This window comes from Chelmon rostratus, chromosome 21 (assembly GCF_017976325.1).
Source record: "Chelmon rostratus isolate fCheRos1 chromosome 21, fCheRos1.pri, whole genome shotgun sequence".
Lineage (NCBI taxonomy): Eukaryota > Metazoa > Chordata > Actinopteri > Chaetodontiformes > Chaetodontidae > Chelmon > Chelmon rostratus.
In genome coordinates this window covers 10,569,128-10,584,075 of record NC_055678.1, presented here as the reverse complement: position 1 = coordinate 10,584,075, position 14,948 = coordinate 10,569,128, and the positions used below count along the sequence as shown (strand labels likewise).

The 14,948-nt window shown below is 40.4% G+C and overlaps 1 protein-coding gene across 1 annotated transcript in view; it reads right to left on the bottom strand.

Annotated features, from left to right (window-relative positions):
* Positions 1–12,229: 12,229 nt before the first annotated feature.
* The window catches only part of atrnl1b (attractin-like 1b), a 77,585-nt gene continuing 74,866 nt past the window's right edge, over positions 12,230–14,948 (bottom strand). Inside the window, exon 29 of the mRNA XM_041962874.1 lies at positions 12,230–14,347. Coding sequence (XP_041818808.1) covers positions 14,223–14,347 — 125 coding nt within the window. The 3' untranslated portion in view covers positions 12,230–14,222. The remainder of the gene's footprint in view (positions 14,348–14,948) is intronic.

Genomic DNA, 14,948 nt, shown 5'->3' with positions numbered 1-14,948 from the left:
AAAGTGTCTGTAATGGCTAAAACGACGTAATGGTATTCTTCTGTTCTACTGAAAATGAATATGTTTTGATGGCTGCCCCTACTTGATTTTATTTTTTCAAATGATTTTGTCTTGGTGGAGAGCAAAAGGACAGGGGTTTCAATAACAAAGAATGTGTACATACCCACAAGCAGAGCAAATGCCACAAGAAAAAAGCCTGTAGACATTAATTGCTAGCAATTACTGCCGTTGCAAATGGAGGAAAAGATGGCAACACTTACATTGTTATTATATACTTAATGACACCCTTATTATCAAAGACATTAAAAAGAATGTACAACTTAATGACAATGAACACAGAAAAGTTGTCTTTTAACATCCTTGCATTTAAAAAAACGTGTAAAATGTGTCTGTTAAAATCACTTCTATGTATGATCCCTGTAGACATCTGAACTAAAGCCTGTAATGATGCACTTCTTTATAGATTGTGTTTCCTGATATCAGACAGAACTGTAGACTTGTTTCCTTAACCAGTCACTAGAGGCCGACGTATCCGCCTGAATCTAGTCAACACTCATGCGTAGCCATGCCAACATACTGGGTTTATCGGGGTATTAACAATTGAGCTCAGCAAAATAAAAAACAAACAACAATGTCGGACGAAGAACAGCCTTGATAGCTATTTTGTCTATTGCGGTCGCCATAGTTGTTGACCTTTGACAACAGCATGAGCACAGCATGACCTGTGATAGTCCCACCCATGGTGCTGATTGGTAAGTCGTTAGTCCCGCAGGGTGCTCTGTGGATCGCCTGCTTTTTCAGACGAGAAAGCGCTGTTTGATGTCATGGTGCCAGACGAATCAGTCAACACGATGGAGTGGGCGGTTTCAAAGGTCTGGACCCAGGCAAAGATTGTGGATCAGATTTGGTTATTTTGAAAGGGTAAACAAAAGATACAGATATTACCAGCACAACTGTGAAGATGACTCATTTAGGAGGGCACCTTTATGTACAAGTAGACATGAAAAATTAAAAAAATTGGTTATCTGTCCTGTGGTTGCCAAACAGCTGAAATAAAACTAGCAAACAGTGACTCAAGCAGGTTTCTATAATTAACAGCAAATGATACATCCTGTGTCTGGCTCATATCATTCCTTTCCCCCAGTGCTAGTTCATCTGTCCTTTTAGCAACGAGGAGGGATGCCTGTAAAACAGGATTATAAGATAGCGCCTGGCAGAGAGGCCGCTATTGTCAGTCAGATCACATCAGTCCTGGTGCGGAGTGACACAGGCGGACAAGGACGCAGCCCACAGAGGACAGACTGCTCAGTGGACAGGAGGGGGACACGTCTCGCCAAGAATATGGCCCACCTGTTTTGGCACCGTGATGGAATACTCGACCTAGAGAGAGAGCCTAAGATTTATTAGACTTGTCATTGAACGGAAACGACTAAAATATCCTTCTCATGTTATGCATGAGATGGAAATGACAACTGTCCATTCTAACTGATATAGAAAGGAATATGATGACTGGACAGATTCTAATACATACCTCTAACAAATCCTCATGATAATTTGAGAGGATACAAAACATTTTTTTAGAAAACGTGCACTTTAAAGGAATTGTGCATCATTTTGGGAAATATACTATTTAGTCGAGAAGATTGATACCACCCTCTAACGGGCAATGGAGATTTTCACAGCACAATGACCATCTCAGAAAGTATCATGATTTAAAAGTACATGGTGTACAATTATCATCATTATCATTAACATTGATCCTTAAAGGAATGAAAACAAAAGGTAGACTCCAGGATGTTACTGGTCTATTCAGTGAGCTTTGGAGGTGCTGGCAGGCTGATTTTGTTACCTTTGCACAGAGCCACCATAACTGTTTCCCTCCGTTTCTAGCATTTGTGCTAAGCTAAAATAACAGGCTGATGTGAGATTGGCATCAATCCTCTCGTCTAACTCTCTGTCAAACTATTCCTAAACATTTTACCTGTGACTGTGTGGATGTGATGCTAAAAGGAGCATTTATCAAAACATTTCTTAAAGGGTAATTAAAGTAAGAACTACAGTAGATGTAAAACATTGATATCTCTACAAGTGGAAGAGACATGTTCAAAGTTAGAAAGAGAACATCACAACTTCTGTTTAGGTTCATTTTAAAGGATAAGTCTGGGAATCTTATATATTTATATTGCTGTCAACAAATTGCATCAAAAAACCAAAACCAACAATGAATTGATCCTGTTAGTGTTGCCTGTGCAGCCAAAGCTTGAAACAGCCTATTTCTCTGTGCCACAGACCTTTAATGCTGTAAAAAAAAAAAAGAATAAAAACCTGTAAATGAGGCAAACTGTTGCGACAGCTGACATGTTCCTTCAACTGCCATTAACACTTACTAGAACACCAAATGTGTATTAATCCAACACGTTTTCATTCCCAGATTGTCAAATACCAACAATGTTTTGTCACTCCCCTTGGCGTCTCACACAGCTGCACAAGATACCATTGAGCATCTGTATGAGACATCTGATAGAAAGCCATTCTAACATGCTGTTAATAGTTGCAGTTCCTGGGTGAAAGTCCTGTGTTTTATCTAACCGTCAACCCAACCTGCTCCCTACACACACTTTTTTGCTCTTTTTACTACGAAACCTTGCACTGAGAGTCTAGTATTACTGCAAATGGAGCTAGTTGAAAGCCTGTTGCATCTCATACAGCTGCTGAAGCCTACATGTGTATGAGACGCCGAGGGGCTAGACAAAACATCAGTATTTGACGTACTGGGAATGAGAGTGGTCTGATTAATCCACTGCTGGAAACAGTGCCTACCAAATGTACTACTTATTCCTGATTATTGTTAGAAAAAATTCAGTGTCCAACTATTCTAGCAAATTCTGTCGTTTTAGAAACGAAAGTGTATATTTGTGACAGATTTTTAAAGATGTGTGTGATTCCAGGAGCAGCAAATGGGCTTGAGAGAGCCACAGACAGAATAAGGAAGTCACAAAGTATAGAGAGACTGACTAATACGATGTTGGATGTTTAAAATAGGAAATATACTATATGTCACCAGCCTTATTCATTGGAATACTGTATATCTGCAATCTGACATGTCCCACTAATCAAGAACAGCAGTTTTTAAGATGAAAATAAAAGTCAGTGTGAACATTTTTTAAATGTATTTTCTTCGTCCAAGAGTTACAAAAATAATGTTTAACAGGCCATTTTTAATTCTGTGTGTTCAATGTTCTTGTGTTTGTTCATTTAAGCCAGTGTTCATATTGTTTCAGTTTCTAAAAATGTATATTAGACATTCAGTTAAGAACAACCACAGCATTGTATACTCAAATTTCCAAACTCTTGTAACTCTTCATGGGATTAGATTTCAGCACTATTACATTCAGAGATGTGATTGACGTTACAATTTATCCGCTGAAGTTTTAAGAATGCATTGCACATAATAGTTGCCTCGAGACAATGGTTGTCATTAAACCTATGATAAATATTACTGCTCTCCAGGTTTACTGTTCCCTTGCCATAAAGCCCTGAGGACTGGGAGATAGGGTTTTGAGAGCCCCCCTCCCACGACTATAAACCCACTGCAGGTCTGCTCAATCCAAATGTTCACCCTTGGCATAGATTAAAGAGGATACTGATAAAAGAGTTCAATCATAGCAGCACTGCCTGGTAGGGATCACATCTAATTACTGCAACTTTGACCTCACCTGTAACATTGTTTCAGCACCACAAAACAACTCTGTGGATTTCACCTTTTCCATTAACCAGGAGAAGAACAACAATTTCACTTTATTACTTTCTTTTTTTGTTTTTGTGCTCAAATGTCAAGGTGTGCCTGACTTTTCACAGTAAACACTCCATGGCAGGAGCTTCCCTTAACATCTTTTCCAGGGCAGTGCAGGGGCAAAGATAAGCGATAATAATGCTATTCGTTGATTGCACAGTGAAGGCAAACCCATAAGCTGCTGAATGAAAAGATGGAAGGGAGTGAAACCTTTTTAAATTCCTGGATGGATTAAGAAAATAGACCAGAGTAAATACGATTGGAGATGACCTTTTAATGTACAGGCTGGAGAGCGCCACATTAACCTCTGTTGACCTTGATGGGATTTGATGATCTTGTTTTACAAATGTGAATTGAAGTGGGCCAGTAAACTATAGGCTATACAGTAGAGCTGCAACTAATTATTTTCTCCATTACTGATTCATCTGCCAGTTGTTCTTTTTCAATGTTTAAGTCTATAAAAATTCAGAAATAAATTGAAAAATGCCCATTACAATTTCCCAAGGTTCCCAAGGCAATTAACCAATTATGAAAATTGTTGACGATTGAGCTTTTCTGCACTGTAAACCTGCATGAACAACTAGAAAGGCGAAGAAATGTCAGTTGCAGAGATGAGTAATGGATGGCATTACTTAGGATTAATGAAACCTGTCAAGACTATCAGAAAACATAGTAACCTTGTCAGCTGTTCAGGTTATTTACTGTAATGGCAACTCAAAGTAGGCCGGCTAATTTCCTGCTATTTTCTTCATTTGCTAACTTGAACTAACTTTTATCTTCTGTCCAGATCAAATGGACAAACTCTACTCTAAGTGTTGCCTATCACTCCACGTCCAATGTGCTACATCTTTGATGAAAAAAGACTTTAAAACATAAAAAAAAAAATAAAGACCTTATTGAAGAACTTGGGTCATTCTCATGAGTAATGCTGAGGACAAAACTGTGGACTGCCGTTCCACTTAGCCAGTATTTCAGCACCACGGAGAGCACCATTTCCACAAAGGGCAACCTGGGGTGAAACCTGAGAATGTGGCTCCAGCTGTTCTCAATCAAAGTAATGACTCCCCCACAAGAGAATTTGCCCAGCTTCGTTTTAAATTACTTTAGGCCATTCATTTTCCACAAGAGGGTGGGAGTCTGCAGTCGCTCCTTTCAACTAGTAGCTAACCTCCTGTTTGTGTGTTTACAGCTACTGCAAATGTGTCCTGTCAAAGCTCAACAATATATTTCATTTTGAAGGCAGTATTGCTTACAGCAGTTACATCTGAGACCTTGACACCCTGTATGTCCTTCATGGAAAGGGCTGCACACCCAGCTGGTGGCTAATCGTTGTACAAACACGACACCTTAAATGACTCTAGTTGAGTAAACCTTGTTCTGTCAGGCTATTTGATATAAGCAAGCAGACACCTCACATACAACTGATTACTAACTATTATTTCCAGACCTGCAACAATAAGCCAATTAATTGATTAGCCGATCAAAGGAAAATGAATGGCCAACTATTTTGATAACTGATTGTTTCAGCAATTTTGAAGAAAAAATGTCATTTTTTGGTTCCAGCTTGCTAATTGTAAGGATTTGCCGCTCTTCTTTATCATTTATGACAGTCACTGACAACTCTTTAGGTTTTGGACTGTTGGTTGGGCAAAAGAAGCAATTTAAAGACTTTATTAGGCTTTTCACTTTGGGTTTTGGGAATGTGATGAGCATTTTTCATAATTTTTTGACATGTTATAGACTAAACATGGTGATAATCTGCAGATTGATAGATAATAAAAGTAATTGTTAGTTGCAACCTTGATTATGTAAAAACAAAATATGGACACAGTTGATTTTTGGCAAATAGGCTCTGACCTTGTCACTGCTTTCAGCTCAATACAACAGAAAAGGCGATAGTGAAAGTCCTCCTCAAAGGCAAATTAGATCTGGAGCCAGACACCAGCCATGTGACTGTTCTCCTGCCTAAGCAAACCAGGACACAAGCAGGATATAACCTACTGTTTAGTGACCCGCGATGGATAAATCTAAATCCAGCAATCTGTCGACACAGCTGCAAAACATGTCAGATATGCAGCAGACAATAATTATTAACGAATATATTAAAAAAAGCATTGTTTAGGGCAATCTCTGCACTGTTATGCAGTATTCATAAGAAGCAGATGACCATCAGCACACTCATGAAGCTTAAGGTTGGCAATGAGTGCAGCTGAGTGTAGCAGCAGTGTAATCCACAGAACAGGAGCTCAGCACTTTAGATGCAATTATGATATGAAAAACAGTAAAGCAAGCTGTCACATGAAGCCATTGATTTAAGTTGTTTTAGTAATGCTTTGCAGATATGAAGTCTGTAGAGAAATTGCGACGATAACGACCAATATTATGTGACAATAGCCATGTTAACTTTGCCATGAAGCCAATACTACTGAGAAATATTTATGTGTGTGGAAGACTAACCATCGTTGAAGCCTATACACAATACTATCCACAGACCCCACATAACAACAAGGAAGAAATATGCTGCAATGCAGCACACAACACTCATCATACTTAAACATGAGTACTCATATTTCACAATTATGTAACTTAAAATATCATAATGCATCTGCCCAAGACAAATGAGCTCAGACTTTAAAAGAATAGCAAGCAAATGCTGCACATATTGTATGTAGGCAGGATCACAGAAACCAGCAACCAGCTGATGCCAAAGCACCTCTGACAAACATGAGGTGAAGCCACATAACCTGACTAGATGTTCCCAGACACACAAACCCAGACTGAACAGAGACAGACATCAGGTGTAACATTATACACAAAACTTACTTTAGTCAAGAGAAGCAGCCATCCTCAAAATCTCAGCAGGCAAGTCCAAAGGTTTTCCACAGTCCCAGCAAAACATGCGGCTTCCGGCTTAACCGAAAAGCTTGCGGCTAAAAGCTAACGGCGAAGGCAACTCAAAAAGCCGCCGGGACGCGACATTACAGTATTGTTGGCAAGCAAACTTTGCTTATAATGATACATGTCCAGCGATAAAATAGCTATATTTGTAGTATTTACAGGTTAGTAGAAGACTTTGTAAAGCAGCGGCGCAGCAGCTAGCTTAAAGTTAACCAACGAAAACACTGCGCAGTTTAAATAGCCCGCCTTCCTGGTAGTGTGTTGTTCATGTAATAACGTACGAAAATAAGAGACTGTAATAATCGGAGACCAGCAAGTTGGGAAAAATATCCACTTTTAGCCAAAAAAAATGTGGAGAGTTTATCAAAGCTGCCTAAGATAATTTCCACTTGGAGACAAGTTAGACACAGGTGCCCACTAACGGCGCGACCATGACCGCTGCCGTTGCGCGGAAATCCAATACATATTAGGGCAAATATACTAATACAATCAATGCAGCTATTTAGAAACAATTTATATGGCCACCATAGTTTCTTTATATCTAGTTTACCCTACTAACAAAGTGCTACACATATATGTCACTGAAAAATTACATGTTTCTATCTATTTTGATTTAAATTGGGTGTGACTAAGTAACAGCATACGGCCGTTTTTCCCATTCTGCGGACGTCACTTGAATGCACCGTCAAAAACTTTATTTAAACATTTTTGAGCAGTGAGCAGCAGAAATGAGTCTCCATGTTTGGCTGCTATAATATTCACTTTCCTGTGCAATGCACTGTGCTATATTAGTTCATGATTTTTTCAAAATGACAGGAACTAGCCCTAGTACTCAGAATATTATTCATAACAGTTAATATTATATGATATTTTTGTGTCAAAAAGTAAGAATTAATTAGAGTGGGATCTTCAACATCACTAATAATCATTAGTTCATTGCTTTCATCCTCCCCATTGTATGTAAAGCTCACTGATATTAGTATCTCCTGAAGTTAAGGCCTTGACAGTTTGATTTACAGTGTGCAACAACATCCCAATTCTTCCAACAGTGGGGGGAAAAAAATCAAACAGGATTATATTGGATGGTTTGGCAGATTCATCCTCCGACACACCCCCATGAATTATATTGCTGAAAGTGACAGATTAATCACCATCTCTTGCTAATACTTGAGACGAACCAAGACAAACAAGAATAAAAATCCATACTCTTCATTTACAGTGAATCAGGGAACTCAAGAGATATAAATTCTGCACTGACCCATGAGAGGCAATCCGCCCATTCACATGCATTCATGAAGCCTGATGCAGTCAGTGCACCAGACCGCAGACATGGACTATGTCATGTATGGCAATCAAACTGTTCATGAATATTTCTTTATGTATTGCCATCTGGTGGTTGAATTAAATGCATTGTGACAACTTGCACAAAAGACAATGTCAAGGTCTCCCCTACTTTATCCACTTCATCGCAGGAACATTTTGTAGTGCTATCAGGACAACAAGAAAGGAAACCGAATTATAGGTCATACTTATAATAGGGAGGGAACACACAGTGACAGTGCTACACAGTGAGTGCCACTCAAAGCAGCCATGCCCATAACCATGCCTAGCTTTAAGCCGTCACATAATTTAAATGAGAGAGTTGTATGAAAATTCATCTTGATGCCGAGCTGTAAACACGTTTATTCCTGATGTATAGGCTTTTTAATGTGGGGGGTCTATGGGGATTTACTCACTTTTGGAGCCAAATTCAAGTGGCTGTACATGGGACTGCAGTTTTTTTTTTTACACTTAGCTTCATTTTTCAGCTCTGGAGGTTGCTGCTTTTTCAAGAGCTGTTGGCTAGGAAGGAGAAATGCGACATTTAATTTTAAAATAATGAATATATCCAGCCGAAATAATGGAAACATTCTGAAATATTGCTGTAATTGCTTGATTTTATTTGGTATATTAAGACTAAATCTAGTTATATTCCGAAAACATTGGAACAAAAGCACAAAGTATTATTATGACAAAGAAAATGGTTATGTAGCGATAGCTGAAAGTTAACAAAGCAAGCGAAGTCTAAAGTAGCATTCAGTATTGGCTTAATCTATACCTAAGTGTCACTTTCCATTCTTCAGAGAACATAATTCAAATTTCCCCTTCTGGTCGTGCAGTTTAGCATCACCGTGGGCATCATAGCATCCCACTCCAAAACACAGGCAGCTAACACCAGGCATGACACACTCGTACATGTCCGCATTATGATCAAAATATCCAAGTCATCATCGAACAGCGGGCTCAGCAGAATACCATCAGGGCCGGAGCAGACGAGACGCAGCAGTGACTCAGGTTCAGCACTGCAGTCACTCAGAATATTTTCAGCACATCTCTCTCCACTACTTAGCAGTGACCTCTGCTCGCTTAACTGTCAATTTGAAAAATAACAGCCAGTCACACCTTGGAACAGCCACCAGCCTGTCTGGTCAAAAGCCTTCAGATTTTAGTGGCTTCCTGGATCGTTTTCAGACGCAAGGCTGATTAGTTGACCTCGGTGGTCACATGCAACCATTAGCAGTTTACAGCGTGGTCATATTCACGAGGACCTGCTCTGTAAGTGTGTATAAAAGCAACTTAACACCCTCTGACTGTCTGCAGTATACACGTGTAGAATGCTTTGGTTCCCTGTGAGCTTCATCAGGGCTGGTCCCAACAACTGGAAACTGGTTCTGATGGGCATTTTTCTTTCACGCTCTGAGTCTACTGTCACGCGGGCTGAAATGGAACAACAGCATCGACTCCCTGCAGTAATTGAAAAGGGCCAAAAATAGCATGTTTGTCATGTGGCGACCGCTCAACATCTCTTTGCTCACATTCATGAATCAATAATAAGTGTTCACAAATTCTCTTTTGCACTTCATCATCCCCGGGATTTTTGTGTTTCAGGCTGCCTGCACTCTGTCTTTTCCAAAAACACTGGGCCACATCACCACGTTAACAGCAATCCAAAGAAGTGTCTTTAGCTGGAAGGAGATTGGAAGCTGATGGACGGAAGACAACATGGGGGAAAATATGAATAAACAGATAGACATGTTAAGTATTTAGAATACTTTTTGTAGCTGATGGCAGTCTATCGTCACCCCTCATTTCTAGAATCTGCATGAAATTATAGTTTGGGATTCACGCCTCTCTCCTGAATTTTTCAGTGCAGTTTTGTTTCCACAAGGTTTCACATATTCATCGTTCATTAGCCGTCACGTGACCCCACCGGCTGCTGCACGAATGGCAAAAATTGCACTAATGTACCTATTTTGAGGATGTTTCACCGTGTCTGTTGTAAACACCACTAAAACGGCAGGGGAGGCACAGCACCTCACAAATGTACGACTGGCAGCTTCGAGGGCTCCAAAATTGCAAAGCACAATGAAGCCTTAAGACCACCTGTCACCTCCAGAGCTGTCACCTCCCTTTAACATGCTGCAAGTGCACACGGGGCGCTCTCTTTGAGCCGACAGACTGAGAGTTCGGGTCAAAACGCCCTGTTCAAAGTGCATGCTTGCTACGTGACAGAGTTTAAAGCGACATGTTTTCTGCTCTGAAAGGGACATTTGGCCACATATAGCTCACACCTGGTGCAAAGCGGCGCACAGCGAAGTGTCGTTGCTAGTTTCTGACTGATGCAGTTGTCATTTTCACGCCCATATAAGTAAGTAAGTAGCAAATGTGGCCTGCTTGAGGCAGCAGAAAGTGACTGTGCCGCTGAGTGACAAAAAGGTGGTCTAAAAGTCAACAACAACGACACTGGCTCCATCTTGGCAGCGCCTGACTCACACCTGGTGTTTAAAGGGAGATGACGCTCGGTTTTAATTCATGTTACGCTGATTAACACCTGTGATTAAGGGACTAGATGCACCTCAGACCATGCACTGCAGATTGCTTAGTTACATTGCCTACTAAGGGGAAATCTTGATAAAGAACATTATATATGCACCCTTCATATATCCAGTCGCACTAAAGAGGTTTACCTTGTTAGGCTTCTTGCCATCAACAGCACTATAATATACCCACAAGGCGAACACTCATTTAGGGTACTGGAGTGGCTTTTCTCCAAGAGCGGCTGCAGCTAATAAGTATACTGTTCAGTATAAATGAGGATTATCCAGAGTAGCTCTTTGGCAGGCTGCATCCATTTTCTTTACATCCTTGTTCAAATGCAAACTACTTACGTTGAAGAGGGAGCACAAGCACTCTGAAAGGTGTCTGCGCAATGAAGGACAAACCTCTTAACACCAGGCTGATCTTTTAAAGAGGATAATACTGCGTTTTCTTTGCTGCTCGTCCTGCCGTGCACCTTGCAGGTGAAACTTAACTAAATGTACAAAATGTAAGTCATCAGCATTTCTTTTGCATGTGGTCGGAAAATTTCCTTTATTTTAACTTGATCTCTTGTCTGTAGTTTAAAGAAGGTAATATGGTTTTGTAATTTATTAGTGTAACCTTTTCCTTTTTGAGGCAAAACTTGCTTTAACTTCACCTGTTATATCCAAATGTCTGCAGTTAGGTTTTCATTCCCTCTGTCTGCTATCACAATTATTACAATACAGATTAGATGATGGTTCACTGATATGTCTGCTATGTTGTTTCTGAGAAAATACATGTTGATGCAAATGTAAAAGTACATAAAATATAAAAATGATCAATTCAAAAGTTCCTGTGATCCTTCCCAGGTAGCATTTAAGAAAACCTTTTATGTGAATAGTGACTGTTTTTTTAATTCAGTCAAATACCTTAAAAAAGCCTCCATTCAAACAAAAAGTTTATAAAAGCCAAGAAATTATTTCACCACATACATTTTACACATTTAAAAAGATTAAAACCTAGAAACTTAAATTTAAAAAAAGATAAGAAGTTCCTAAATACATGTTTTGCGACTTTCACTGTCAAATGCTTGGGTTAAAGATAACAAATAACAACTTGCACATGCTTAAAATACATGAAGGTTCATGTACTCAGGTCTGGGTTTTGGTTTGTCTCTCAGACACTTTCAGAGGGAATAAGCTGTAGCTGAGGTGATGAACCAGTGTTGAACAGCGGGCGCAGGACTGCAATCGCAAATTGTAGGTTAAAGCTTCAGAGACCGAAGCAGCACAAAGGCAGACAGTCAAGAAATGTGCTAATCAATGCCTGTATCATGCAACCCTGATGCCAAAAGAGTTGGGACGCTGTGTAAAAGGTAATAAAACACAATGAGATAACTGCCCTTTTTGACATTTACTTAATTCCTTGCTTGGGAATGACTGAGCCTTTCCAAGATGCCCCTTTCATACCCAATCGTGATGCGATCACCTGGTACCAATCAACCTGTTTACCTGTGGAATGATCCACAAGGAGCATGTGTTTTTTTTATCATCCCACAACTTCAATATATTGTCTTTGTTGCACATTATCACATTCTGTTTTATTTAGATTTCACACAGTGTCCCAACTTTTTCAGAATCTGGGTTTTAAGCAGTGTATGTGAAAATACTTCAATGCACAAAAGATTTTCAGGTCTGGTTTTCTTTTTATTTTCTGGCATGTTGTCCATCTTTAAAATACACTGAAGATTACCGATATGCAGTTTATCATCTTTTTTTTTATGGTACAGCGAGACCCTGATTCCTGTGTAATGACACTGTTATAGGATTACTCTACAAACACAACGTAAAAACACAATAGCTGGCATACTATCCTTATGAAATGCATCATAGTGACCACTTTGCAACAAAAAGACAATGCCCATACAGTCTTTAAAAGATGCACAATTCAAAAAGAGTTGACATTAAATCAACTGACTTAAGTCAGCAATAAAATCAAGTTAAATGCGCTATTACACAGGAATCTGTTAAATATCAAAACAAAAAATATCAACAGAAATGCTCTTTTCACAAGTGTAGCAAAAGACAATTTATCATAGATATAATAGTAACAGGTGACAAGGCCTAAAATAAATGATAATCTCTTGCCATTCTGTCATAAAAACCTGACAAACACATGAAATCTCAAGAGATCAGAGTGATGAAGACTCACATTTGTTCCAACAAGACACTGTACAGCTCGGGGCGGAGTAGGGGGCTAAAAATGGTCGACAGCTTTTAAAATTCCGCAGATCAACAAGCCCCCTCCTCGAGAGTTCATGGAAAGCCAAGGCATTATAAAAAGGAATCGGAACTCCTTGTACTCAAAGATGGGAATAAGGTCGCAGCTTCGGAGGACTCTTAAAAAAAAAACATACAAAACAAACGAGTAAACAGCCAGAGGAGCACGTTCCTGGTCTAACCTTACTATGCAGACGCAGTTCTCCTGCATGGCATCCACCCACCACACCAATCCCAGTTCAAAATCCTCATGTCCAAGTTGCACAGCAAAATGATTCACGACAGCAAAGAACTGACCAGAACTTCAGTGTTTCTCTGTGTCTCTTAACTTCTTTAACAGTGGAAAAAAATCTTGGTTTTTGTAACAAAGGAAACTTCTAGTTTGCTGATAAAATGCATCTAACTCTTTCTTAAGTTTGGGAGTTTTCCATGCTTGACTGTGATGACTGATGACTTGATCGTGCCTCCTTCGGTTTGCAGTCTTCACCCACATGCTGCTGGTGGTGACTGCAGCCTCACGTCTCTGCAGAAAATACAGACTTTAGCTTCAGCTGGGTGGATGATGAGACATATGTACAGTAAATGCTAAAACAGATCATTAATGTTCCAAAGTTGGCAAAAGTGGTGTGACGCAATACTCCAGTTGTCAAAAACGCTGTCGTGGGGGGTGGGGGGTTACAAAGAGTCCTGGATTGGCGCCTAGCTTCCCCCACAAAAAAAAGGCAGAGTGATTTCAGTCCACACAGCGAAGGCTGAATTAGAGTCAGGCTGGTCATAAAATGAAATGCTTTAGCACCATAGAATACCACTTGTTGGCAAGCAAAAAGATGAACAAAAACCCAAAGGCAGCATGGGCTGGATATCTACCAGCTATTTTTTTACACCTTCTGTTCCAACACGGCGTGGGGGAAATCAGTTTAACTTTGATATAACCCACAATGTACAGACACCTTTACGTCTCTCTCATGCTGAGCAGATGGATGGTGAGGTGTCAAAGTATTTATGGCTGAAGCTTTAATGGGTGCAGGTGCTCCTCGCGAATCTGACGTCGCTGACAACCAGGCAGGCTCCCGCTTTGCACAACTTCTGCCACGATGATCCGCCCATTCTGAAGGGGAGGGGTGTGGGCCCAGTAGGTGGAGGAGAAGCTGTTCCAAAGACTGGAGAAGGATTTTCGGACCATCGGACCAGAGGCTGATTGATGCAGAGAGGAGCAGAGGGGCAGGAAAGGTCAGAGAAGGGTTGTGCTCTTGGGAGTTTCAGTGAGAACTTGAGCGTCAGCAGCCGAATGAAATCTTCTACATGTGGCCGTGTGCGGTCTCTGGAAAGGCCTCCAACTGGGACCCGCGGCTTGTTGGAACAATGACCTCAGATGGTAGAAAAGGGGAGCCAATGGAGCGCCGGGTCGAGACTCAGACGCAGGTGCCTTGGTGTGCTGGAGGAAGGGCTTTCCGGTTCTTTAGCGCCTGGGACTTGTCCTTAAAGTCTGTTGGTTTCTGCTGTGAAATGTCTATGAGAGCACTGGCGACGATGAGTCCTAAAGAAGGAAAAAAGCAAGAAAAAAATGGTGAACAACAGGCAGTTTCCACAGATTGCTCAGTTCAGTCACTAAAAACTGAGGGATATTACAGGCATTTCTGTAGCATTTCAGTATTTTGCAGCTTCCAAAAGCAAATTTTCTTTTTCGTGCGAGGACTGGAGGCACATTTTCACTGGTAACATCAGGAACTAAGATTTTATCTAATTGTGATGCTGTGTTGGTTTTGGTGTGATGTGGGCTGTATGTGATATGTTTTTCAGTGTGTTTCTTGTTTTTCATGTTTGAAATTCTATCTTGTTAAAGAAGGACCTGCCCTCTGAGAAGCAGTGTAATTTAAATCAGCGAGTATCACTGCGCCCTGCTCACTCCGACAAAACAAAAACACAGACAGGCTTGCGGGCCGCTGGTTATTCTGAACATGCGTCTGCTGAAATCCATACAGCACAAACACAAGCTAGCCTGAACTGAAGGTTTTCTTTGTAAAACCGCTGGTCATGTGGATGTGAGATGCTTGCGGAATAGGAAGGTTGTGCTAATTGTTGGTATGCGGTGAAATGTCACCGACTGACCATCATAATTATGTCAACTGAAGTAATTA